General features: G+C 40.5%; 2 protein-coding genes and 1 pseudogene across 2 annotated transcripts; 2 read left to right on the forward strand and 1 right to left on the reverse strand.

The window, feature by feature from the left end:
* Positions 1-10,258: 10,258 nt before the first annotated feature.
* LOC134203289 (uncharacterized) lies at positions 10,259-12,310 on the forward strand. Its single transcript, XM_062678161.1, has 4 exons — positions 10,259-10,597; positions 10,696-11,746; positions 11,823-12,121; positions 12,179-12,310. The coding sequence occupies exons 2-3, from the start codon at positions 10,964-10,966 to the stop codon at positions 12,048-12,050; spliced, it is 1,011 nt and encodes a 336-aa protein (XP_062534145.1). The 5' UTR covers positions 10,259-10,597; positions 10,696-10,963; the 3' UTR covers positions 12,051-12,121; positions 12,179-12,310.
* Positions 12,096-13,380, forward strand: LOC134203294 (protein split ends-like). The gene is made up of 3 exons (XM_062678166.1): positions 12,096-12,121; positions 12,179-12,896; positions 12,940-13,380. Exons 1-3 carry the CDS (start codon positions 12,096-12,098, stop codon positions 13,378-13,380), a joined length of 1,185 nt encoding a protein of 394 aa, XP_062534150.1.
* A 10,211-nt stretch (positions 13,381-23,591) lies between these two features.
* LOC134203291 (mitochondrial import receptor subunit TOM20 homolog) lies at positions 23,592-25,056 on the reverse strand (annotated as a pseudogene).
* Positions 25,057-25,266: the final 210 nt, after the last annotated feature.

Here is a 25,266-nt window from a genome sequence, read left to right on the forward strand (position 1 = left end):
TCCGTAGCAGAAGCGCGCGTCGGAGGGAGATGCTACAAATATGTATTCGCATGGATGGCTTCAGTGGCAGTCAAGTTTAATTCTTTCAAGATTCTTATTTGGTTTTGTTATTCCAGCCTATGGCGTGGGTCGTGTGGTCGTTAGTAATTCGAAATATGCATTATTGGGAATTAATCGATTCTTCTCATGGACACCATTTAAAACGACAAAGTACGACATCGTAGCAGAATTACGTTGCCGTTCGTAGCAGAATAACGAGCGCGTATTGTAGAGAGCTGCTGTAAATATGTATTCTTGCACTGGCACTAGATTCTTCATCTCACCAAACTGTTTTACGTAGTTTACGTCGGGCGGTCGTGTCTTGTACACAACCCTTATGATTTTTTTGCTGTAAGGTACACTGGGGGAAGTGGAAAAGGAAATATCGATAGTGCATGTTTGAATTGGTGTAAAACCAGTTTGAATGATCTAAATGAATTCAATCAAAATGGGCTATCAAAAACCCAGATTAATCCACCTAGCGGTGATGGTGCCTTTCTCGTTCGTTCAAAAGGTTTGGAAAAATCTCAAATAACACCAATATGTGGATTGGTCTTATTTTTCATATTTGTTTATATGCATAAAAAAAATTCTCGCCAAACGCAATTTGTTGCAAACAAATCGGATGAGCATAAGAGCAAAAAATGGCATTTTATTTAGTAGTTTTAAAATTAGTATTTTCGCCATAAATTTTGACCCAATTGTACGATCCGGCCAAGTTTCTATAGGAAACAATGGGACAAGATTCTGCGTCGAATGCAATCTGTTTCAAAAGACCTGAGAAGCACACATATTGCACATCAATCACAGTAACTTATATATGACCGGATTCAGTCACAATATGGTTACTGCAACCAGATTTGTTGAACTTGTGTTGCTTGGGGAATAGATGAAGTCTAAATGCTAACTTTTTTGAACTCTTTTTCACAATAAATAGTAATTTGACCATAACATCTAAGCCCATAGTCCGATCTGGCCAATTTTCAATAAGAAAATATGAGACATTCTGCGTCGAATGCAATGCGAGCAAATCGGTTGAGGAAAAGTGCCTGAAAATGAGGGAAAATTTTTTGTATCGATTTTTTCATAAAAAACCCTGATTAATCCACCTAGCGGTAATGGTGCCTTTCTCGTGCATTATAAAAATAGTATTTTGGCCATTACTTTTGAGCCCATAGTCCGATATGCCCAATTTTCAATAGGAAGCAATGGTAGAGTACCTTGCGTCGAATGCAATTTGTTGCGAGTAAATCGACTAAGGATATGTGCCTGAAAAATGAGTGACATTTTTTTACTCAATTTTTCTTTAAAAAAGTGGTATTTTGGCCATAACTTCCGAGCCCATAGTCCGATCTGACCAATTTTCAATAGGAAACAATGGCAGAGTATCCTGCGTCGAATGCCACTTGTTGCGAGTAAATCGGTTAAAGATAAGTGCATGAAAAATGAGTGACATTTTTTTCTGTAATAAATGTGATATTTTGGCCATAGCTTCCGAGCCCATAGTCCGATCTGACCAATTTTCAATAGGAAATAATGGCAGAGTGTCCTGCGTCGAATGCAACTTGTTGCGAGTAAATCGGTTAAGGATAAGTACCTGAAAAATGAGTGACATTTTTTTTGGGTGGGTGCGCACAGACGAACACACATACACACACACACACACACACACACATACACACAGACATCACCTCAATTCGTCGAGCTGAGTCGATCGGTATAAAACACTATGGGTCCCCGGGTCTTCTATACAAAGTTTGTTTTGGAGCGATCATATAGCCTTTACCGTATACTTAGTATACGAGAAAGGCAAAATGGTATAATTTTCGATCCCATAGTCCGATATGGCCAATTTTCAATAGGAAACAACGGGACAGGATTCTACGTCGAATGCAACTTGTTGTGAGCAAATCGATTGAGGATAAGTGCCCGGAAAATGAGTGACATTTTTTACGCGATTTTTTGTATGAATTTGTATTTTTGCCATAACTTTCGATCCCATGGTTCGATCTGGCCAATTTCAAATAGGAAACAATGGGACAGGATTCTGCATCGAATCGAAGACGGCTAATAACAAGACACACAGCTGTCAAATTCTTGCATATACAGTGTAAACATCATGTATACTTGCGCCCCCGAGTGACTCCCAGTAACATTAACATGATTGTGTACGTGATCATTACAAGCTACATCATATGTGTTCGTTTCCGTTTGATGCAAGAAGAATCGTCAAAGCCATTTCTTTTTATTGCATTGACCATTCCGAACCACGAGAGGTTTCTTTCCAGAAAAATATCTTTTGCATGGATGGTAGCAAACGCTATTTGCGATGATTCGATGCAACGATAAATCGACGAAATTGAATGGCTGAAACCGACGCAACTATTCGGATGCGAACTTCATTAATTAGGAAAGGTACACCGTCCGGTATCGTAAAGTAAATTCAGAAAGGAACCTAGAAAAAAAATGGAGTGCAATTGTCGCTGAAAATGCAAAGCACTATTAACCAACTGATTTTGTTTATTTGATTTGCGTTCAATTATTTTCCGCGATTTACAAAAGAGGAAAATGTATGCTGAGAATAATTTGTCTTATTTGAATTTATTATCCACTGGCAGCAGATCTCGCAACAGCTAGGAATCCGAACGTGCTGTTTATTTTCACTAATAGTAGTGCTAGTTGTCGTCTGATTGTGTTTCAATTTCAAGCAGGAAACGTATTCCGATGAAAACAAATCTTATCCTGCTGGAAAGAGAAAGATGATTAGCCTTTATAAGCTCTCTAGTCCTTGCGCTGTCGAAACAAATTCACACACACAAACACTTCATCTTAGTGTTTCCGTGACCCGATGAGGGCGCTTCGAATGTGTAGACTGAAAAAGAGAGGGAGCTGTGTGTCTTGTTATTAGCCGTCTTCGATCGAATGCAACTTGTTGCGATCAAATCGGTTGAGAATAAGTTCCCGAAAAATGAGTGACATTTTTTACGCGATTTTTTCGTATGAATTTGTATTTTGGCCATAACTTCTGATCCCATAGTCCGATCTGACCAATTTCAAATAGGAAACAATGGGACAGGATTGTGCGTCGAATGCAACTTGTTGCAAGCAAATCGGTTAAGGATAAGTGCCCGAAAAATGAGTGACATTTTTTACGCGATTTTTTCGTATGAATTTGTATTTTGGCCATAACTTCTGATCCCATAGTCCGATTTGACCAATTTCAAATAGGAAACAATGGGACAGGATTCTGCGTCGAATGCAACTTGTTGCAAGCAAATCGGTTAAGGATAAGTGCCCGACAAATGAGTGACATTTTTTACGCCATTTTTTCGTATGAATTTGTATTTTGGCCATAACTTCTGATCCCATAGTCCGATCTGACCAATTTCAAATAGGAAACAATGGGACAGGATTCTGCGTCGAATGCAACTTGTTGCAAGCAAATCGGTTAAGGATAAGTGCCCGAAAAATGAGTGACATTTTTTACGCGATTTTTTTGTATGAATTTGTATTTTGGCCATAACTTTTGATCCCATAGTCCGATCTGATCAATTTCAAATAGGAAACAATGGGACAAGATTCTGCGTCGAATGCAACTTGTTGCGAGCGAATCGGTTGAGGATAAGTGCCCGAAAAATGAGTGACATTTTTTGAGTAGTTTTGCGCACACACACACACACACACACACACACACACACACACACACACACACACACACACACACACACACACACACACACACACACACACACACACACACACACACACACAGACATCACCTCGATTCGTCGAACTGAGTCGATTGGTATATAACACTATGGGTCTCCGGGCCTTCTATAAAAAGTTTGTTTTTGAGCGATCATATAGCCTTTACCGTATACTTAGTATACGAGAAAGGCAAAACAGTCAATTTTGCACCAACTGTGCGGTAATTCATATCATTTTGGTCGCTTGAAATTTATGGAAATAGATTTAAAAATTATGAGTTGCTTTTCCACTTACTCCAGTGGGGTAAGTGGAAAACCCATGTTACCTTGATCTTCAATTGTGATGAGTAGTTACATATAACTAAAATCAAAACGATAATTGCTCTGAGTATCTTTTGTTGAATAATTTCTTTGGGTTAACGGAATAGGTCCCCAAGGAATTCTCGCAATAGCTAGTGGAGGAAGGTTTTGCCTTCTCGAATACTAAGTGTACGTAAAATCTATATGTTCGTCTCAAAGTTGAACTTTTTATAGGAAAAATGGGACTTACAGGTTTATATAGTTTAACGAATTGAGATGATGTCTGTGTGTGCGTGTTAGTATGTATGTGTGTTCGCAAAACACGTACAAAATTATCACCTTTTTTAAGGTACTTTCTTTCTCATACATGTAAAACAAGTTAAAGGCATCAATACCGAATAGGTGGATTAATCGGGCGTTTTCTTATGTATATTAGTCCAATCACCACTGAAATCACAATGATAACAAAGAAAGAACATATTAAGATTCACAGCTATCGAAATAAACCATGGAGGGAAGGAAACATTTGCGTGATCAGTGTTTGATACCAGGGGTAAGTGTAAAATCTTTAAATTATTTGTTTTCATGGTACAAACCACTACAAATTGAATGTGATTAGTTTAATTGTATTAAAATGGTCACCTGTGACATAAATTCACTGAAAAAAGGGACAATGTGTGCAAATGAGAATTGATTTTATGAATGCAAAAATTAACTTTTCTCGAAACCTCAAATGACAGCTCCAGCGTTAACTGTGTTAGTGTATGTATAACACAATTTTTAACATAGTATTAGTGTGAGCATCAAAGTATATTATCGCACAATGTTATGGTGTTGTAAAAACTATAAAATATGTACAATTCCAATTTTTCTAGTCGATTTTTACACTTACCCCCTTTTTCCACTTCCCCCAGTGTACCTTAAATGAAAATAATCGTAGCTCTTAAAATATATATAAAATGGATAACTCCATAAACTTCTTGGAAGGAGGCTTCCGAGCCTCTTGAAAGGAGGCGTCCGAGCTTTTTGAAAGCAGGCTTCCGAGCCTTTAGAAAGGAGGCTTCCGAGCCTTTTGAAAGGAGGCTTCCGAGCCTTTTGAAAGGAGGCTTCCGAGCCTTTTGAAAGGAGGCTTCCGAGCCTTTCGAGAGGGCTTCGAGGCTCTTGAAAGAGGTCGTCCTAGCCTTCTGAAAAGCGCTTTCCGAGCATTTTAAATTAAGGAGAAAAGAAAAAAAGGTAAAAGAAGAAAACTTAAAAAAAGATTTCCGGGCCTCTAGAAAGGAGGATTCCAACCCTCTTTAGAGTAGGCTTCCGAGCCTTTTAGAATGAGGCTGTCGAGCCTGTTCAAAAATCCCTTCCGAGCCCCTTGAAAAGATCCGAGGCTTTTAAAAGAAGCAGAACAGAAAGGAAATTTCAAGAAAAACAGCTTGGCTTCCGAGCCTCGAAGTTTTCGAACCTCTTGAAATGATGCTTCCGGGTCACTTGAAAGGAGGCTTCCGAGCTGCTTGGAAGGAGGCTTTCGAAAAGCGTAGAAGGATGCTTCCAATTCACTTGCAACAAAGCAACTAAGCTTTTCGGGAAAAACTCTTCATGTCTTTCAAATAGAGGCTTTCGAATCTGTAGACTCTAGATTTTAGTTAAAAATCATATTCTTAACATATTATTAAACATTATGTTTTGACCCGGAAGATTTATTTATTTATTTATTTCGTCAACCGACGTAGACTAGTACATATACAATATACATGTTTTTCTTTATTTTCTTAATGCTATAAAAACGGTATTATAGTGTATAAAAATAGTTTGGTTAAGTAGTGTTTAATTTTGGGATTTAATGTAAATTTAGATGTGTAGATTTCAATTGTGACAAAATATTTTTAGGTTCTGCCGAGACATTGTAAAGTCAATAGTTTCGCAGTGTTGATTATAGATGGCCATCATCTGATTGAGAGGTCCGAATTTTGCATAATTTGTACGGCAGTGATTAATTAAAAATGTATGTCGATGACGCAGTTGTCGAGATGGTGTGTAGAAATTTAATTTCGATAAAATGTTTGTTGAATCAATACGCTGCGAAACTATATCGTTAATAAATGAAACCATTGCAGTTTCACGACGCTCTTTCAAAGATTGAATGTTTATAAGCTTGCAGCGTGCCTCATATGATGGAAGTGGGAATGTTGTCCAACCTAATTTACGAAGAGCAAATAATAGGAATTGTTTTTGTACTGATTCTAATCTTTCTTCGTGTGCTATTGAAAATGGAGACCATACAATGCTGCAATATTCCAGTATCGACCTTACATAAGCAATATATAATGTTTTAATTGTGTATGGGTCATGAAAGTTATAGCAGAAACGTTTTATAAAACCCATCATATTATTTGCTTTATGAATAATGGTGTTGTAATGGTCGATGAACGTTAGTTTGGAGTCTAAGATAATTCCTAAATCCCTAACTCAATCGCATTTCTCTACAACCTGGTTTCCTAACGTAATTGAGAGATTTTATGCTGTTCTTTTCTGCTGAATGATATAAGGTTACATTTTTTTACATTCAGTTGCAATAGGCTTTTATTGCACTATTCGTAGAATGAGCATATTTCGTTCTGGAATATGTTGAGGTCATTTTTATTCCCTATTTCCAAAAAGAGCTTCATGTCATCTGCATAGATTAACACTTTAAGTTTGTCAAGAATGAAGGAAATGTCGTTTACATATATTATGAATAATGGAGGCCCCAAATGAGAGCCCTGGGGCACACCGTAAGTGGCTTGAATGGGTTTTGATCTATTGTTGTTAAATTTTATAATCAATTGGCGATCAGTTAAGTAGGATTCAAGCCATTTGAGTAGTCCCGGCTCAATTCCAGTTTTTTTTTTCAATTTGAATAGAAGCATGGGTATATCTATGCGATCAAATGCTTTACTGAAGTCAGTATAAAGAGCTTCTACATGGTTTCCTTTATCCATTGCATTCAGGGTATAGTCAACAAATTCAAGAAGATTAGTTGAGCTTGAACGCCCTTTAAAGAAGCCATGCTGTGCGTCTGTTATTCGGTTTTTACTTGTTTGAATAATTTTCGTTTACTATGGCCTCAAAAGTTTTGGAATGCAAGAGATAATGGCTATTCCACGATAATTACGTATGTCTGATTTTTTTCCAGATTTAAAAATGGGTATCAATAATGAGTTTTTCCATATATTTGGGAATTTTCCTGATTCTAGTGACATATTAAATAGCCAAAATAATGGAGTGGTTAGTTCCACTGCTAGGGTTTTCATAAATATAGGAGGGATTCCATCAGGACCAGGACCTTTCGAAGCATCTAAACTACGTAGGGCCTGCAAAATGTCATGGACATGAAGTTGATTCACTCCAATATCATTTGAAAAGTCTGGGAAAATGCAAAATAGTCGCGGTCACGATCATTTTCAGAAAATGTAGAATAGGTTTCCTGGAAAAAATCTGCAAAAAGATTACAGTTCTTTTCCGAGCTATCCCCCGCGTTTTCGTCAAGATGCATAATTGATGGAAAGTTATTAGATTTTGGTTTGGTTTTACGTAATTAAAGAAGTTCTTAGGACAGGACTTTATTTCGCTCTCAGTTTTTGAATTGTAATCTTCCAATGCGTTACTGATAGCGTAATTCAATTGATCGCATACGTCCAAGTAATATACTAAATTTTCATTACTGTTATGACTTTTGTAAATTTTGTGTGCTTTTTGCTTGCGATTTCTTAAATTCTTGATTTGCCGGTTATACCAAATTGGGTCTTTATTATTGTTATGACGTCGTTTTCGTTTTAGTGGAGTTTCTTGTGAGATTATGTGAGATAATAATCTGTAAAAAGTGTTAACAGATGCTTCGACATTTTCTTCATTTCTTAAAACTATTTGCCAGTTTACACTTCTTAACCTATCTCGAATATTTTCATAGTTCGCTAAATTATATTCAAAGACATCCTCATACTCACAATCGTTGGGTCTTTGTTGCTCATGAATGAATAACGAGTATTCGATTGCAGTGTGGAACGCTTCATTTTTCCACAATGGATTGATAGATTCTGTTACACAGAAATCTTCATAGATATTTGTCAGCAAGAGGTCCAAATAGCAATTTTGATTGTTTTTATATGATTAATTTGTTTCAACCCTAAACTTGCAGACTTGTTTCGTTGCAAAGTTTCGTTATCCCCAACGACTGGCAGTAGGATACATTCGTTTTCTGAGTCTAGAATAAAGTCAGCATTGCGTTGGTTAAAGTCCCCATAGATGTGAACTTTAACCTCCGGTGGATGTTCTGATAGTATTTGTTCAGCGCACTCAAAAAAAGATTCATAGTTGTGCTTACAAGCATGATTAGGTGGGAAATATACCGATGCGAATATATGCATTTCTCCAGCTATATGGGTTTTTACCCAGACATGCTCAAATTCATTGAATTTATTTGTTGTGATGATTTCTGAATTAAAGTTTGCTGAAATAGCTATTAGAACACCACCACCGGACTTTTTCTGAGACGTTAGAAAACTCCTGTCATCTCTAAATACATTAAAGTTACTTCCAAAATTTCTTCACTCCTAACGCTTTCATCCCAGCTTGTTTCAGTTGCCAGAATAATCGAAAAGGATGAGCTTAATAAATTTTTAAATATATCCTTCATTTTGGCTGGGCTTTTCATTCGATTGAAATTCTGACAATAAATTAGAACTTCAGTCGAATTCTGTTTCGGCGAAGAAGTTTCTGGAAGTATGACGGTCGACGAAATATTTACCTCTTCTGATGTTTCATGTAGCGTGTTATCTTCACTTGTTAATGTGAATAGTGCATAGAAGATTTTTAAATTTGTTCAGTCGAGGTTTTGCCTTTTGATCCCACATCTCTTCATCCATTGTACTGGTTGTGGAGGATAATATTCAGAATGCCATGATTCACTGATCGCCATGCATAGGGTAAGGGAGGTATTTTGGACCACCAATTCGACGTTTTATATTTTGAACCACTGAGAGCAAATTCCTCTTGGTGGTCCAAAATAAGAGCCCCGTAAGGGTGATCCAAAATACATCCTTTACCCTATTATGTACAAGACAAAGTTCAGAAATAAAAAAAATACAAAACTTTATCAATAAGTTTGGATTAAAACTGTGATTCATCCGCCATTAAGCATTTCGTCCGAGGTACCCCCTGGGCCCGGCGAAAGTACCCCCAGTGGTACATGTACCCCAAGTTGAGAACCGCTGTTATAAAAGACCGAGGAATGCTTTGCATCTCCGTGAGCGCTACGGGAAAAGAATCGTTGGCTAGTAGAGAAGATAATTCTCGGGTACTTTTTCAAATCGGCGTATGTAACATTTTGATCAAGCTGAGAAAATGGGCTTGAAAGTTTTCAGATTTTATTTTTATTCCTATTTAGAAACTAAACATTTTTATTGCAATTGAATTCACCTCAACGGTACATTATGAAAAATTTCATCGTCACTGACTCTGAAATCAGCACTGCGTGTGAACATTTCAGTTATTTTGATAAAAATATATGTTACAACGTTTTGCAACAGATAAATCACATACGTCGTTTGGTAAGTCAGCATGACCGAGGTCATGCTACTTTCGTCGAAATGTTACGCTTCTCCGTACGCTGCATTGTTGATACGTCGAAATGTTGCGTCAAGTTGAAACGTTTCACGCACATGCGACAAAAAAATGTCAACACTTACAACACGACGTAACAACATTTGCTGCAGAAAAACAACGTAAAATGTTTTTCTTAACAAAAATCAGAATATACAATCAACAAGCATAATTTTGAAATCAGTGATGAAAAATACAAGCAGACGCACGTTTTAAACCAGGAACTAATAACCGGGACGTGATTGTCCCGAAGAACCGATTAAAAATTCATGCAACCCCAGATGAGCTCACGAGACCAGCACCGCCAGAGGCGCTAGTGTATTTTACTCACTTTTCGGTAAATTTATTTGAAAGTGTTTTGGTAAGTGCAGACTTTTTTGCTGTGAGTTTTGACAGAACTTTAACCTCAATCCAAAATACGTTTCATTTACGTTTTTTCTGTTTTCTGTCCATCAACATATTCCATCAATTTCTTTTTGCCTTCAAATTGTGTGGCAGTTTTAGTTTTTAAATGTTTAGATTTTAAATAGCAAACATTTCTCAGTATACAGTTGCTGCGTATTTCAACACGAGAAAGCGTGTAGCGGCGGGTGAGTTTAGTGCGATTACTCGGAACAAGAATGCCACCGCTGGTGAATCTGGTTCCGCTGGAGCTCCGGATAGGAAGATGACCCGAGTTTTCCAGTCTATCAAAAGGATCGGCGTCGTCAAAGTTGATGTAAAGAGCTACCAAAATTAGATGGGAAACAGCGAGCGAGGCGTGCAAACCCCGACAATGCAAGCCTCCACACTAGCAATGAAGCGCAAGTAACTAATTTTTGACGAATCCCAAAGCAAGCTGAGCAGGAGCTCATGATTAGAAAATGGCCCTTCACGTCCCGAAAGCACTTGGATTTGCTTCCATGTTAAAGGAAGGCGCTCGTGTAAGTATAAATTGCTGGATCCGAAGGTGGATTCGAGTCCAAATTGGTTATTTTTCCGGACGGATGGCGATGACTCACGTGAGTGTTTTTTCCCGTAGGCTTATTCAGGCCGAGAGGAGCAGTATACCGGAACATATACGCCTTAAGGTGCGCTCGGAATGAACAAAATGATCATCAATCACATCGAGAAGCAGTTCGTCACTTCCTATGCGGGCACCATCAGGGATGTCGAACATCCGGCAGCCAAACTGATGATCCAGGTCAGCCAGATGCAGGAAGCCCAAATGGGAGATGTTTTCCATCTTCGTGGTGGTGTTTTGCGGGGCGTTGCTGGAGGCTGCTTAAGAGCTGCTTCGATTGGGAGTGATGATATTACCGAAGGGTATGAGAGAGCCCTGGATCTGGCTTTGGAAGCTCTACCAAGTCTGGTTACAGTGCAAAGATGACGACCGTTTCGCCAAACACATGACGAAACACGGGCGCATATTTGGTTTCATTCGTCAGGTTGATGACTACATTCTGGAGGAACCGAGTTTCGCCGTGCGTTTGGACTACCGTCCCGATTACGCCAGAACGTTGGTGTACGTGCGGAACGTGTCACCCCATTCGGTGTTGCGACTCAGCATGGCCTACATCCACCTGGCAGACGGTCACATGAAGATGCTGATTGAAAGCGAGATGCGCCTTCCTTGGGGTACGGTTTCAAAGTTTTGCTTCGACAGTTGCCTGCTTTCGGAGCTGGATAGAAGCTACGGACTGATATTGGTTGGACTGGCGGACTCAAAGACAGAAATATTGGAACTTTACCACCTGCAAGTGACCGTGTTGAGTCATTTCATGAAAGAGCAGCTAATTTTGAAGAAACTAACGATTCATTGTCCGCCGTTGAATCAGTATCCGGTACCGATGTTGATCAAACAGTTGTATAAGCACGACTTTTCAACGAAATCTAAATTTGATGGCGCGAAGCAACTGCTGGATCAGTTGGCTAAATTCAAGGAAGAGGCCTTGAATAAGGGGAACTATATTGAATATTTAAATGTACTGAAACAGATAGAGGACTTTGATATTCAAATGGAATATACTAAGTACAAAATCGATGAAGCTAGACTAGTGCCCGGTATTTCAGAGAAGTATTATCGTTTGTCGGTATGTAAAAACAAGCGTATTATTTTTACAATCCAATTTTATTTTATTTGTATATGCTTTTATATTCGATTTGTAGATCGATCAATTTCAAACGGCACCCACCCTTTTGAATGATGACTGCACGGTAAGGATGATCATTCCCAGCGAGTTCGAACCCCGTAGCTTTCTAGAAACTATCCATGAGATCAATCCAGATTACATGTTGATTCATGTAAACACCATTCTTGAACCGTCTCCAACCTACACGATTGTGTTTGAATGCAGTCGGCTCTTATTTCAGCTGGAATACTATGTCCTATCTTAGGTGAAGGAAATTGACTTTGAAAAACATTGTTCCCCTAAGCCACCGATGGAAAAGAAGATCATATACGAGAGGTGAGTTTTGTTACAAAATGTTCGAACTCAAATGATGCAATACAGTGCGTTTTACAGTTTTCAATGGTTCAACAAATATGTCGCAATAAATCACGAGCAGCTGTCTGCTGTGCGAAATATCGTGAATCGGACTTCGTTCCCTGCTCCGTACATATTGTTTGGACCACCCGGTACTGGAAAAACTTCAACTATCGTAGAGGCAGTTTTACAAATTTGGAAACTACAACCCAAAGCCAACGTTCTCGTACCGGCAGCTTCAAATTTCGCCTGTGATGAATTCACCACGCGCCTGCTGGAATTCATTCCCGCCACCGATGTGTTCCGTTTCGTATCCTTCGTATCGATTTTGCTGATAACGGAACAACACCTTCGTTCTCAAAGAGCAGTGGAGGTTTTGAGGAAGGTGGTGAGTATCGTCGCGGCCCCGACTACGAATATCCGGAAGGCGGTACATCATACGAGGAAAATTCATCGTACGGCTATGGTGGAAGTGGAAGACCGTTCCGCGGCCGTGGAGGATTCCGCGGACGTGGTGGTTTCCGTGGCGGTTTTTATCGTGATGGCCCACCGCACCACGGGGACAATGATGAATGGCGTCGATCAGGAGTCGATGGCAAATATGATTCACGCCGTCGTTCGTGAACCAGGAATCGATAGATCTAGCTCCCGTTCACCGAGGCGACGCAGTCCGGCTGATTCTGATTCGTCTTCTTGTATGAATGGCATGTTATCGAATGCAAGAACGTTACCAGAAGTGGCACGGAAATCTACCACAGTCTGGTAAGGGGCGCTGATTTTGAACACTATTCCCCGCCAAGTTGCACCTAACGGACGGAGACCACGAAATAGTGGACAGCCTGATGAAGGACGAGGAAGGTAAACACCACCTTCGTATTACTCAGCGACTACGCCTCGATCAACCCAAGTTGGAAAATCTGCAGAAGCGCATATCGACGTCATCGTCGCACGCAATCTTCCTCGGCCTGCTGGGATCGACGTCATCGGTAGCATCGTCGGATGATGTCAGCGTTCAGACGCGTCCACTGCGTAATCTCGTGTCCTACCTGAAGCAGAAAGAAGCGGCCGGCGTTATATCCTTACTCAATAAAGAAACGGAAGCAACCGATGTGCTCTACTCATTCCCGCCATGCGATTTTTCGACAGAATTGTTGAAACGAACATGTCACAACCTCACCGAGGAGGGACTGAAGGAAGACCATCTGGTAATCGTGGTGGTCCGAGGAGGAACAATCCTCTGAAGTGCCTTCTTTCTAGTATTGCAGCAACTAGTCCATATTGGCACAGCATACAACATGGCTGGTCTAAAAATTTGTTTGTAAATCAAAAGTTTGTTCTTAAGACGAAGTTTTGACTTTCTGTTTATAAGTGGATCACTTAATATATTTGTTACATTTGGCTTGAAGGCCTTCAATGTGATTTTTAAAAGTTAAAGTTAATTTAAGATCTAGCAGAAGTCCTAAATATTTAAAATTCGAATAGTTTACCTGCAGTGAGCGATCTGATAAATAATTTTGGATCAGTTTAATACCTAGTTGGTTGGTTGTTTGCTCATTGTTTGTTGGTTGCTTCATTGTTTGTTGGTTGATTGATTGGTTATTTAGTTGATTGCTACAATTGCTTATTGGTTGGTTGGTTAATAAGTTGATTGGTAGCTTGCTTGAATGGTTGGTTGTTTGATTAGTTAGTTGATTGATTCGTTGGTTATTTGGTTAGTTGGTTGTTGCTTGATTTGTAAGTTGGAAGAATGGTTGATTGGTTGGTTTCTTTTTTGTTTATTGATTACTTGATTGGTTGGTAATTTGGTTGATTGGTTGGTCGGCTCGTTAGTTCATATGTTGGTTTGATGGTTGCTCGAATGGTTGATTAGTTGGTTGGTTGAATGATTGTTTGGTTGATTGGTAGCTTGCTTGAATGGTGGGTTGCTTGATTGCTTGGTTGATTGGTAGTTTGCTTGAATGGTTGGTTATTTGATTGATTGCTGCTTGATTTGTTAGATGGTAGAATAATTGATTGGTTGGTTGATTGCTTGCTTGATTGGTTTGTCGGCTGGTTAGTTGACATGTTGTTTTGTTGGTTGCTTGGTTGGTTGATTAGTTGATTCGTTGCTTGATTGATTGGTAGCTTACTTGAATGGGTGATTGCTAGATTAGTTGGTTGATTATTTGGTTGATGGGTTGCTGTAACCGTTTGATTGAATGGTTGGTCGGCTGGTTGGTTGATTGGTTGTTTTGTTGGTTTCTTGATTGGTTGATTAGTTGATTGATTGATTGATTAGTTGATTGGTTAGTTGTTGCTTGATTTGTTAGTAAGTAGAATTGTTGATTAGTTAGTTCCTTGATAGTTGGTTGGTTGCTTAATTGGTTGTTTGGTTGTTTTATTGTTTGTTGGTTGATTGATTGGTTATTTAGTTGATTGGTTGGTTGGTTGATTGTTGGTTAGTAGAATGATTATTTGGTTGGTTGCTGCTTGATTTGTTAGTTGGTAGAACTGTTGAATGGTTGGTTGCTTGATTGGTTGGTTATTTGGTTGATTGGTTGTTTGACTGGTTGATTGATTGGTTGGTCGGCTGGTTAGTTGATTAGTTGTTTTGTTGGTTGCTTGAATGGCTGATTAGTTGGTTGCTTGATTAGTTGATTGTTGGCTTGCTTGATTGGTTGGTTGCTGGAATCGTTGACTAGTTGATTATTCAGTTGATTGCGTGCTTGATTGGTTGATTGATTAGTTGATTGGTTGATTAGTTGGTTAGTTGATTATTGGTCGGTTGCTTGATGGGTTGATTAGTTGATTTGTTGATGACTTGATTGGTAGATTAGTTGGTTGTTTGCTTGATTTGTTAGTTGGTAGAATTGTTGAATGGTTTATAGTTGGTTGGTTGCCGATAGTCACTACAATCAAACGTGGCTATCAAAGATCAGAGCCAGTTAATGTTCCTTTCGACCTCACGAAGAACATTGATTCGCAAAAATTTGCATCGGCGGTAAAAACTGGTATTGAATCAACTGATATTCTTCCACCACTGGATGAATCTCGATTCCTTACAGAATTGATTCATAAAAGCGCATTAGAAGCTCAGAAACGACGCGTTCCAAGTACATCTGTCATAAGAAGACCAGCCACTCCTGGATGGGATGATGAATGTACTAAGTTGTATTCTGAGAAATCTGATGCTTTCAAGGCTTTCCGTAAACACGGAAGGTCTGAGCTTTTCGAAGAGTATTTGAGGCTTGAAAGAAAGCTGAAAAACCTTCTTAAGGCTAAAAGCGTAGCCACTGGCGACGTTTTGTCGAGGGACTATCACGAGAAACCTCAATGACAACTCTTTGGAAAACGGCCCGCAATATGCGGAACCGTATCTCCACCAACGAGAGTGAAGAATACTCCAATCGATGGATATTCAACTTCGCAAAAAAGGTCTGTCCAGATTCCGTACCAGCTGAACCGCTATTTAGAGAATCAACTACTGATCCCGGTTCTCTGGGTGGACCATTCTCAATGCTGGAACTATCTATGTCTCTTCTTTCATCGAACAACTCTTCCCCGGGATGCGATAACATTAAATTCAACCTTCTGAAAACCCTCCTGATATCGCTAAAGACGATTACTTGGCCTGTACAACTGTTTCATGGAGTACAACATTGTGCCACCAGAATGGCGACAGGTGAAAGTAATAGCTATTCAAAAGCCTGGGAAACCAGCGTCTGATCACAATTCATACCGACCGATTGCCATGCTATCATGCATGAGAAAGTTATTGGAGAAAATGATCCTTTCAAGAATCGACCATTGGGTCGAACAAAATCCATTACTCTCAAATACCCAGTTTGGTTTTCGCAAAGGTAAAGGAACAAATGATTGTCTAGCGTTGCTCTCTTCAGATGTACAGCTGGCCTATGCGCACAAGGAACAACTGGCTTCAGTATTTTTGGATATTAAGGGCGCTTTTGATTCAGTTTCCATAGAAGTACTGTCAGACAATCTGCGCAGTAGTGGATTACCCGATATTTTAAATAATTTCTTGTACAATTTGTTGTCAGTAAAACATATGAACTTTACTCTCGGCACTCTGACAACTTCCAGAAATAGTTACATGGGCCTTCCCCAAGGATCATGTTTAAGTCCCTTGCTTTATAATTTTTATGTTAAAGATATTGACAATTGTTTGGAAGGACAATGCACGCTCAGACAACTTGCAGATGACGCCGTGATCTCTCTAAGAGGTCCATGTGCAAATGCCATGCAAGGACCATTGCAAAGTTCCCTAGATAACCTGACTGTTTGGGCCAGACATTTAGGGATCGAGTTTTCACCGCAAAAACTCAATTGGTTGTGTTTACTAGAAAGCGGAATCCAGCTCAACTGAAACTAAAGCTGTTGAATGATGACATCAACCAATCTTTATCTTCTAAATACCTTGGGGTCTGGTTTGATTCCAAGTGTACCTGGAAAACCCATATTGATTATTTGATAGATAAATGCCGGAAAAGGATACATTTTCTACGTTCTATATCCGGAACGTGGTGGGGTGCTCACCCGGCAGACCTCATCAAACTCTATAGAACGACTATTCTCTCTGTTTTAGAGTACGGCTCTTTCTGCTTCCTCTCAGCAGCTGATTGCCACCTAATTAAATTGGAACGTATTCAATATCGTTGTTTGCGTATTGCTCTCGGCTGTATGCATTCAACGCATAACATGAGCCTGGAGGTGCTTGCTGGAGTCACTCCTTTAAAGCACCGTTACTGGGAACTCTCACTTAGAATACTGATCAAATGTGGGACAAGTAACACACTTGTCTTAGAAAATTTCGATAATATGCTTGAACTGATTCGTCAGTCAAGATTCCTGAGGGTCTACCTCAACTACATATCGTCAGATCTTTGTCTTCCATGTTATAATCCACCTCGAGTTAACTTCATCAACGACAGTTCCTCCATTGAATACGATCTGTCCATGAAACACGCTATTCAAGGAATACCAGATCATCTTCGACAAATATCTATTCCCTCCATTTTTTCTGAAAAATATGAACATGTCAATTGCAACAACAGATATTTCACTGATGGTTCTCGCATCAACGGATCCACTGGCTTCGGTGTCTTCAATGTAAATTCAACTACCTTCCGAAAACTTCAGGAACCGTGTTCGGTTTATGTTGCTGAGCTGGCAGCAATTAACTTCGCTTTGGGGATAATTTCCAATCAGCCCGTAGACCATTATTTCATCTTCTCGGATAGTCTTAGTTCTATCGAGGCACTCCGGTCGATGAAACCTGTAAAGCACGCATCTTACTTTCTTATAAAAATAAGAGAGCAGATGCGTGATTTGGTCGAAAGATCATTCAAGATTACCTTTGTATGGGTCCCATCCCATTGCCTAATCTATGGCAATGAGAAAGCGGACACGCTAGCAAAGGTGGGCGCACAGGAAGGTGAAGTTTATGATAGACAAATCTCGAACAACGAGTTTTTCCCATTAGTCCGTCAGAGTACTCTTCAAAATTGGCAAATGAATTGGTCACACAACGAACTTGGACGGTGGCTATTTTCTATAGTTCCTAAAGTTTCTGCGCGAGCGTGGTTCAGAGGTGAGGACTTGAGTCGAGGCTTCATTCGCGTGATGTCGAGGCTTATGTCCAATCACTATTCACTAAACGCACATCTCTACAGAATAAACCTTGTCGATAGCAACTTATGTAGGTGCGGAGCCGGTTACGATGACATCGATCACGTAGTTTGGTTCTGCTCGGAAAATGACGCCTCCAGAGAGCAATTATTGGATACCCTTGTGGCCCGAGGTAAACAACCCTTCAGGGAAGTAAGAGGTGTATTGGGAGATCGCGATGTGGATTATATGCAGGCCATCTATGCCTTTCTTCGCTCGGCTGATATCGAAGTCTAATGCCCGTGTTTATCTCTTTCTCAGTTTTTTTCTCCGTTTGATTCTGTTTTTCTGTTCCGTGTACCACAAAGCCCTGGCCATCCGGAAGATGCTCCATGCCGAACAAAAATCGAGCACGACGCCACGCAAAACCGTTTCCAACGTCAAATGCCCGGATGAGCAGCTGGAATAACCCTAAACCCTACTCCTACCCCGTCCGTCCTGAATTAAGTAATTGTTAACCTTGAGTCACCACGAGTATTATGGTCTACGTCCCCCTTCCCTACTAACTGTTAATGATAAGATGATACTCATTGTAAAAATATCATACTTAAGAATAGCGGCTCCGCAAAGTGTCACACACGACTGAGCCTACCAAATAAATGAAATGGCAAAAAAAAAAAAAAAAAAGCCAGAAAACTCGGCAACAGATACCACAATTGGCGGAATCCTTTGCTTTTTCGCATGAATCGAATCACCTGGGCTAGAGGTAGATTCGATTTGCTCAATTTCATCATTAATCAAATCGAATTGATTGCTCAGTTCGATTGGAGAAGAATTATTTCCGATATTAGAGTTAGAAGGAATATCTGAATTCTCCAGCTTCCTTCTATTTTTTCCGCGCTTGGGCAGGACGGTCTTGAAACCTTGTTTCTTTGAAGGAAGTGGAGAATTCAGAGACTCCCCTTCCTCTTGTTTTTGTTAATACTCATTGCTGAGCGTGGAGACGTGACCTTCTAAGAGGTTTTTTCCCAGAACGGTGTCCCTGCAGGATTACCACCGCTTGTCGGAATTTTACTTCCGCAAACGGGTCCAACGTAAAACGAAGGCACGGGTCCTTGCAAAGATCGTAACGGGATCAGTGGGTACAAATAGCGCTAAGAAGCACCGTTGAAATTAAAATAGCTTCGGGTAGTATTAAAAACTTCCTTCCGCAAAGAGAGAAAGAACCGCACAGCACGAAAGCACGATGCGGTCTCTAGTATGGTTGATTGGTTGGTTGCTTAACAGGTTGATTGATTGGTTAGTAAGCTGGTTAGTTGATTAGTTGTTATGTTGGCTGCTTGGTTGATTGATTAATAAGTTGATTGCTAGATTGGTTGGTTAGTTGATTGGTTGATTATTTAGTTGATTGGTTGTTTGATTGGTTGCTTGATTGGTTGATTAGCTGGTTGGTTGCTTGATTGCTTGGTTGATTGGTAGCTTGCTTGAATTGTTGGTTAATGGTTGCTTGATTGTTGGTTGGTTGCTTTACTGGTTGATTGGTTAGTCAGCTGGTTAGTTGATTAGTTGTTTGGTTGGTTGCTTGGTTGATTGGTTAATAAGTTGATTGGTAGCTCGCTTGAATGGTTAGTTGATTGATTGGTTAGTTATTTGGTTGATGGTTTGGTTGGTTGCTGCTTGATTTGTTAGTCGGTATAATGGTTGATTGGTTGGTTGCTTCATTGTTTGTTGATTGATTGATTGGTTGGTAATTTGGTTGCTTGGTTGATTGGCTCGTCGGCTGGTTAGTTGATATGTTGTTTTGTGGGTTGCTTGGTTGGTTGATTAGTTGAGTCGTTGCTTGATTGATTGGTAGCTTGCTTGAATGGCTGATTGCTGGATTATCCAATCAAGCAACCAATCAACTAAATAACCAACCAAGCAACCAACAAGCAATGAAGCAACCAGCCAACTATCAACGAACCAACTAATCAACAGTTCTACCAACTAACAAATCAAGCCATAACCAACCAATCAATCAATCAACTAATCAACCAATCAAGAAACCAAAAAACAACTAATCAACCAATCAGCCGACCAACCATTCAATCAAACGGTAAAGCAACCCATCAACCAAATAACCAACCAATTAAGCTACCAACCAACTAATCCAGCTATCAGCCATTCAAGCAAGCTACCAATCAATCAAGCAACGAATCAACTAATCAACCAACCAAGCAACCAACAAAACAACATATCAACTAACCAGCCGACCAGCCAATCAACCAGTAAAGCAACCAATCAATCAAATTACCAAACAATCAATCAATCAACCAACAATGAAGCAACCAACCAATCAATCATTCTACCAACTAACAAATCAAGCAGCAACCAACCAACCCTGTCCAGCAGATTTCCTGCAGCGCTACGACGTCGAAGTTGCGGGGATGTAATTCATCGTAGATTATCCTGTCGCAACCTGCGAAGCCTAGCGACTTGCAGTTCCATGTTCCAAGCTTCCAATCGTGATCCTTTATTCGTCGCCTAGGCCGATTGTATCGAGTCGTATTATCTTCTATGTCGTTCGTAATAGTTGTTTTTAAAGGCGGCTTATTGAGCCTGCGCAAAACTCCTGTCTCGTCGGAGGGCCGTCGTGTCAGGGCTGTTTAGCGTCCCACCTAACACCAGGACTTGGGCTTGTGCGCTTTGAGCGGCACACGGTCGCTTTGGCGGAGCCTACTTGCGGATACATGCAGCTTTTTATAGAGGTTAAACAGGGTCTACTGTCAAACCCCACCACATCCTAGGCAGACGCCACAACTCGCAGATGGCCTGGGGAGGGATCGTCAAGCCCTTGGACAAAGTCCCTGCTGCCCCCGACCAACCAACCCATCAACCAAATAACTAACCAATCAATCAACTAACCAATCAAGCAATCTAGCAATCAACTTATTAACCAATCAACCAAGCAACCAACAAAACAACCAATCAACTAACCAACAAGCAACCAACCAATCAACCAGTCAACCAACCAACCAACAATGAAGTAACCAACCAACAATCAAGCAACCAACCAATCAACCATACTACCAACTAACAAATCAAGCAGCAACCAACCAATCAAGTAAGCTACCAATCCACCAAGCAATCAAACAACTAACCAACCAACCAACTAATCAACCACCAAGCAACCAACAAAACAACATGTCAACTATCCAGCCGACCAACCAATCAAGCAACCAATGAATCAACTAGTCAAGCAACCAGTCAACCAAATTAATAACCAATCAAGCAATCAACCAACCAATCAACCATTCTACCAACTAACGAATCAAGCATCAATCAATCAAATAATCAACCTTTAAAGCAAGCTACCAATCATCCAAGCAATCATTCAACCAATCAAGCAACCAACAAAACAACATATGAACTAACGAGCCGACCAAACAATCAATCAACCAGTCAAGCAACCAATCAACCAAATTACCAACCAATCAAGGAATCAATAAAAAAAAAGCAACCAACCAATCAACCATTCTTCCAACTAACAAATCAAGCAGCAACCAACTAACCAAATAACCAACGAATCAATCAAGTAACTAATCAAACAACCAACCATTCAAGCAAGCTACCAATCAACTTATTAACCAATCAACCAAGCAGCCAACAAAACAACTAATCAACTAACCAGCCGACTAACCAATCAAGCAACCAACCAATCAACCAGTCAAGCAACCAACCAACAATCAAGCAACCAACAATTCAAGCAAGCTACCAATCAACCAAGCAATCAAACAACCAACCAGCTAATCAACCAATCAAGCAACCAACCAATCACCAATCAAGCAACCGATCAACCAAATATCCAATCCAGCAATCAACTTACCAAGCAGTCAACAAAACAACTAATTTACTAACCAATCAATCAACCTGTCAAGCAACCAACCAATCAACCATACTACCAACTAACAAATCAAGCAGCAATCAACCAAATAATCAACCAAGCAATCAAGCAACCAACCAACTAATTAAGCAACCAACCAACCAACCAATCAAGCAACCAAACAACCAATCAAGCAACCAATCAACTAAACAACTTATCAATTAACGAGACGAGCAACCAATCAACTAAATAACCACAACCAATCAATCAAGTAAAGCAACCAATCAACCAAATAAGTAACCAACCATCAATCAATTAACTAATCCAGCAACCAACCAATCAAGCAAGATACCAATCAAACAACAAACTAATCAACCAATCAATTAACAAGCTAATCAACCAAATAAAGCAACCAACCAATCAACCATTCAAGCATCCAACAAAACAACTAATCAACTAACCAGCCGACTAACCAATCAAGCAACCAACCAATCAACCAGTCAAGCAACCAACCAACAATCAAGCAACCAACAATTCAAGCAAGCTACCAATCAACCAAGCAATCAAACAACCAACCAGCTAATCAACCAATCAAGCAACCAACCAATCACCAATCAAACAACCAATCAACTAAATAACCAATCAATCCAGCAATTAACTTACCAAGCAGCCAACAAAACAACTAATCAACTAACCAGCCTACTAACCAATCAATCAACCTGTCAAGCAACCAACCAATCAATCATACCATACTACCAACTAACAAATCAAGCAGCAGCCAACCAAATAATCAACCGACCAATCAAGTAACCAACCAGTCAAACAAGCTACCATCTACCAAGCAATCAAGCAACCAACCAACTAATCAACCAATCAACTAATCAACCTGTCAAGCAACCAACCAATCAACCATACTACCAACTAACAAATCAAGCAGCAATCAACCAAATAATCAACCAAGCAATCAAGCAACCAACCAACTAATTGAGCAACCAACCAACCAATCAAGCAACCAACCAACCAATCAAGCAACCAACCAACTAATTAACCAATCAAATAAACAACTTATCAATTAAGTTGACGACCAACCAATCAAGCAACCAATCAACTAAATAACCACAACCAATCAATCAAGTAAAGCAACCAATCAACCAAATAAGTAACCAACCATCAATCAATTAACTAATCCAGCAACCAACCAATCAAGCAAGCTACCAATCAAACAACAAACTAATCAACCAAATCAACAAAACAAGCTAATCAACCAAATAAGCAACCAACCAATCAACCGCAGAAATCAACCATTCAAGCATCCAACAAAACAACTAATCAACTAATCAGCCGACCAACCAATCAATCAATCAGTCAAGCATCCAACCAACCAAATAACCTACCAGGATCTCGGAAGGATTCCCTGGATAAGCCAGGAAGGATAGATAGGCAAATTAGGAAATATTCCGCGCAGAATCTCTGAAGGATTCCCTGCAGAATCTCGGAAGGATGGACTGCAGAATCTCCGCAGGATTTCCTCCCGAATCTCGGAAGGATTTTCAGCAGAATCTCGGAAGGTTTCCTTGCAGTTTGGAAGGATTCCATGAGAATCCCGGAAGGATACGCTGTAGAATCTCGGAAGGATTCCCTGCGGAATCCCAGAATGATTCTTTGTGGAATCTCAGCAAGGCTCCCTGCGGAATTCCAGACGGATTTGCTGCGTGATTCCGGAATAATTCGCTGCGGGACTCCAGAAGGATTCCCTTCGGATTTCGAAAATAATTCCCGAAAGCATTCTCTTCGGAATCCCGAAAAGAAATTGAAAATTATAAAGAAATAAGTCAGTTCAATTCTATAGACCAATTCAGATGGATTTCTACTTATATATGAATATTTATATGTTCATTCATACCTAGTACACTTTAGTTCGAACAATGTGGATTACGGGATAGTGATTCCGCTTGTCATGCCAAAACTTGAACGCGGTGCAAAAAATAATTCACGGACAGCTGAACAGTGTCTTTCTTTCGAGAAGCTTCTTGTAACATATGTAGGATTTAGTTTACTTCTTTCTATAATTATTGTGTGATTCGATACATCAAACTGCGTGGGCGATAACCGCAGACGAAGCTGTACTCTAGGATTTCTCTGTTGGTATTTGGTATCTCCAGTCTCCGTCTGTTGCTACTACTATGAATTCTATAACACTCCAAGCTATTCCAGATCGTCGTTCATTTCTTGCAATCTGGCCCTCTCGCTATCGCTTCTGCCCTGTCCGCCGCCTTACTGACGCATACGATTGATCAGTAGTGTGAACACTTGGGATGGCAAGGTCTGTTGGAGGACTTGGAGAAGCTGTGCCGGTTGGCCGCAGACGATCACTGCGTTAGCCAGATGCTCGACACCGTTCTCGATGTCACCGGAAGAGATGAGGGCCTCGCCCGTCTGAATTTCCTGGAGGAAAAATCTTGCACTTCTTCATGGTCTGCCATGTTGGGCATCGTCGTCCGTGGCCCTCCAGCAGCCGAAACAGCCTTCGTCGCTTTCCTCCTCTCTCGCAGCTTCTTTTGAAGTCCGGATCTTTGCGGCGCTTGTGATCGAAGTAGATGCAGTAGCTCAGGAACAGCGTTCCGGCCACGCCGGCTGCAATCCCGATGGTAGTTTTAGTAATCTCCATCTCAACGATTCCGGACCCGAGCTTCACGGTGGCACTAGCACGTTAATTCCGAACGAGAGAGAGGTCGAAAAGCGAAGAAATTTTCCTGCTTTTGTCCACGAAATGAACTTCTGACCTCCTCCTGCGCAGCTTCTTTTTGAAGTCCGGATCTTTACGGCGCCTGTGATTGAAGTAGATGCAGTAGCCCAGGAACAGCGTTCCGGCCACGTCGGCTGCAATCCCGATAGTAGTTTTACTAATCTCCATGTCAACGAGTCCGGACCCGAGCTTCACGGTGGCACTAGCACGTTAATTCCGAACGAGAGAGGTCGAAAAGCGAGGAAATTTTCCTGCTTTTGTCCACGAAATGAACTTCTGACCTCCTCCCGCGCAGCTTCTTTTTGAAGTCCGGATCTTTGCGGCGCTTGTGATTGAAGTAGATGCAGTAGCCCAGGAACAGCGTTCCGGCCACGTCGGCTGCAATCCCGATAGTAGTTTTACTAATCTCCATCTCAACGATTCCGGACCCGAGCTTCACGGTGGCACTAGCACGTTAATTCCGAACGAGAGAGAGGTCGAAAAGCGAAGAAATTTTCCTGCTTTTCTCCACGAAATGAACTTCTAACCTCCTCACTCGCAGCTTCTTTTTGAAGTCCGGATCTTTGCGGCGCTTGTGATCGAAGTGGATGCAGTAGCCCAGGAACAGCGTTCCGGTCACGCCGGCTGCAATCCCGATGGTAGTTTTACTAATCTCCATCTCAACGATTAGCTTCACGGTGGCACTAGCAGGAACTAAGAACCATCAAGTTCATCTCATACTTTATAATTTTAACAGAACTTATTTATGATCAGAGCAGACAAAAAAACAAAAACAAAACATCGATGCTGTCAGTTATGCGTGCACGGAAAAATAATCATGCGGAAAATGATGACTGACAGCATCTGGTTAGTGTCTTTTCAGTTGTATACCTAGGAATCCTACACACCGATTGAAACTTGAACGCAACACGGGAA

This window comes from Armigeres subalbatus, unplaced genomic scaffold (assembly GCF_024139115.2).
Source record: "Armigeres subalbatus isolate Guangzhou_Male unplaced genomic scaffold, GZ_Asu_2 Contig174, whole genome shotgun sequence".
Classification (NCBI taxonomy): domain Eukaryota; kingdom Metazoa; phylum Arthropoda; class Insecta; order Diptera; family Culicidae; genus Armigeres; species Armigeres subalbatus.

Excerpts from the sequence above, each read along its gene's own strand:
- LOC134203289 (XM_062678161.1), top strand. The coding sequence starts at position 10,964 with ATGATATTACCGAAGGGTATGAGAGAGCCCTGGATCTGGCTTTGGAAG. Across the intron at positions 11,747-11,822 it reads AGAAGTATTATCGTTTGTCG|ATCGATCAATTTCAAACGGC; the intron begins GTATGTAAAAAC and ends TTCGATTTGTAG.
- LOC134203294 (XM_062678166.1), top strand. The coding sequence starts at position 12,096 with ATGGAAAAGAAGATCATATACGAGAG. Across the intron at positions 12,122-12,178 it reads AAGAAGATCATATACGAGAG|TTTTCAATGGTTCAACAAAT; the intron begins GTGAGTTTTGTT and ends TGCGTTTTACAG. Across the intron at positions 12,897-12,939 it reads TGGCACGGAAATCTACCACA|TTGCACCTAACGGACGGAGA; the intron begins GTCTGGTAAGGG and ends TTCCCCGCCAAG.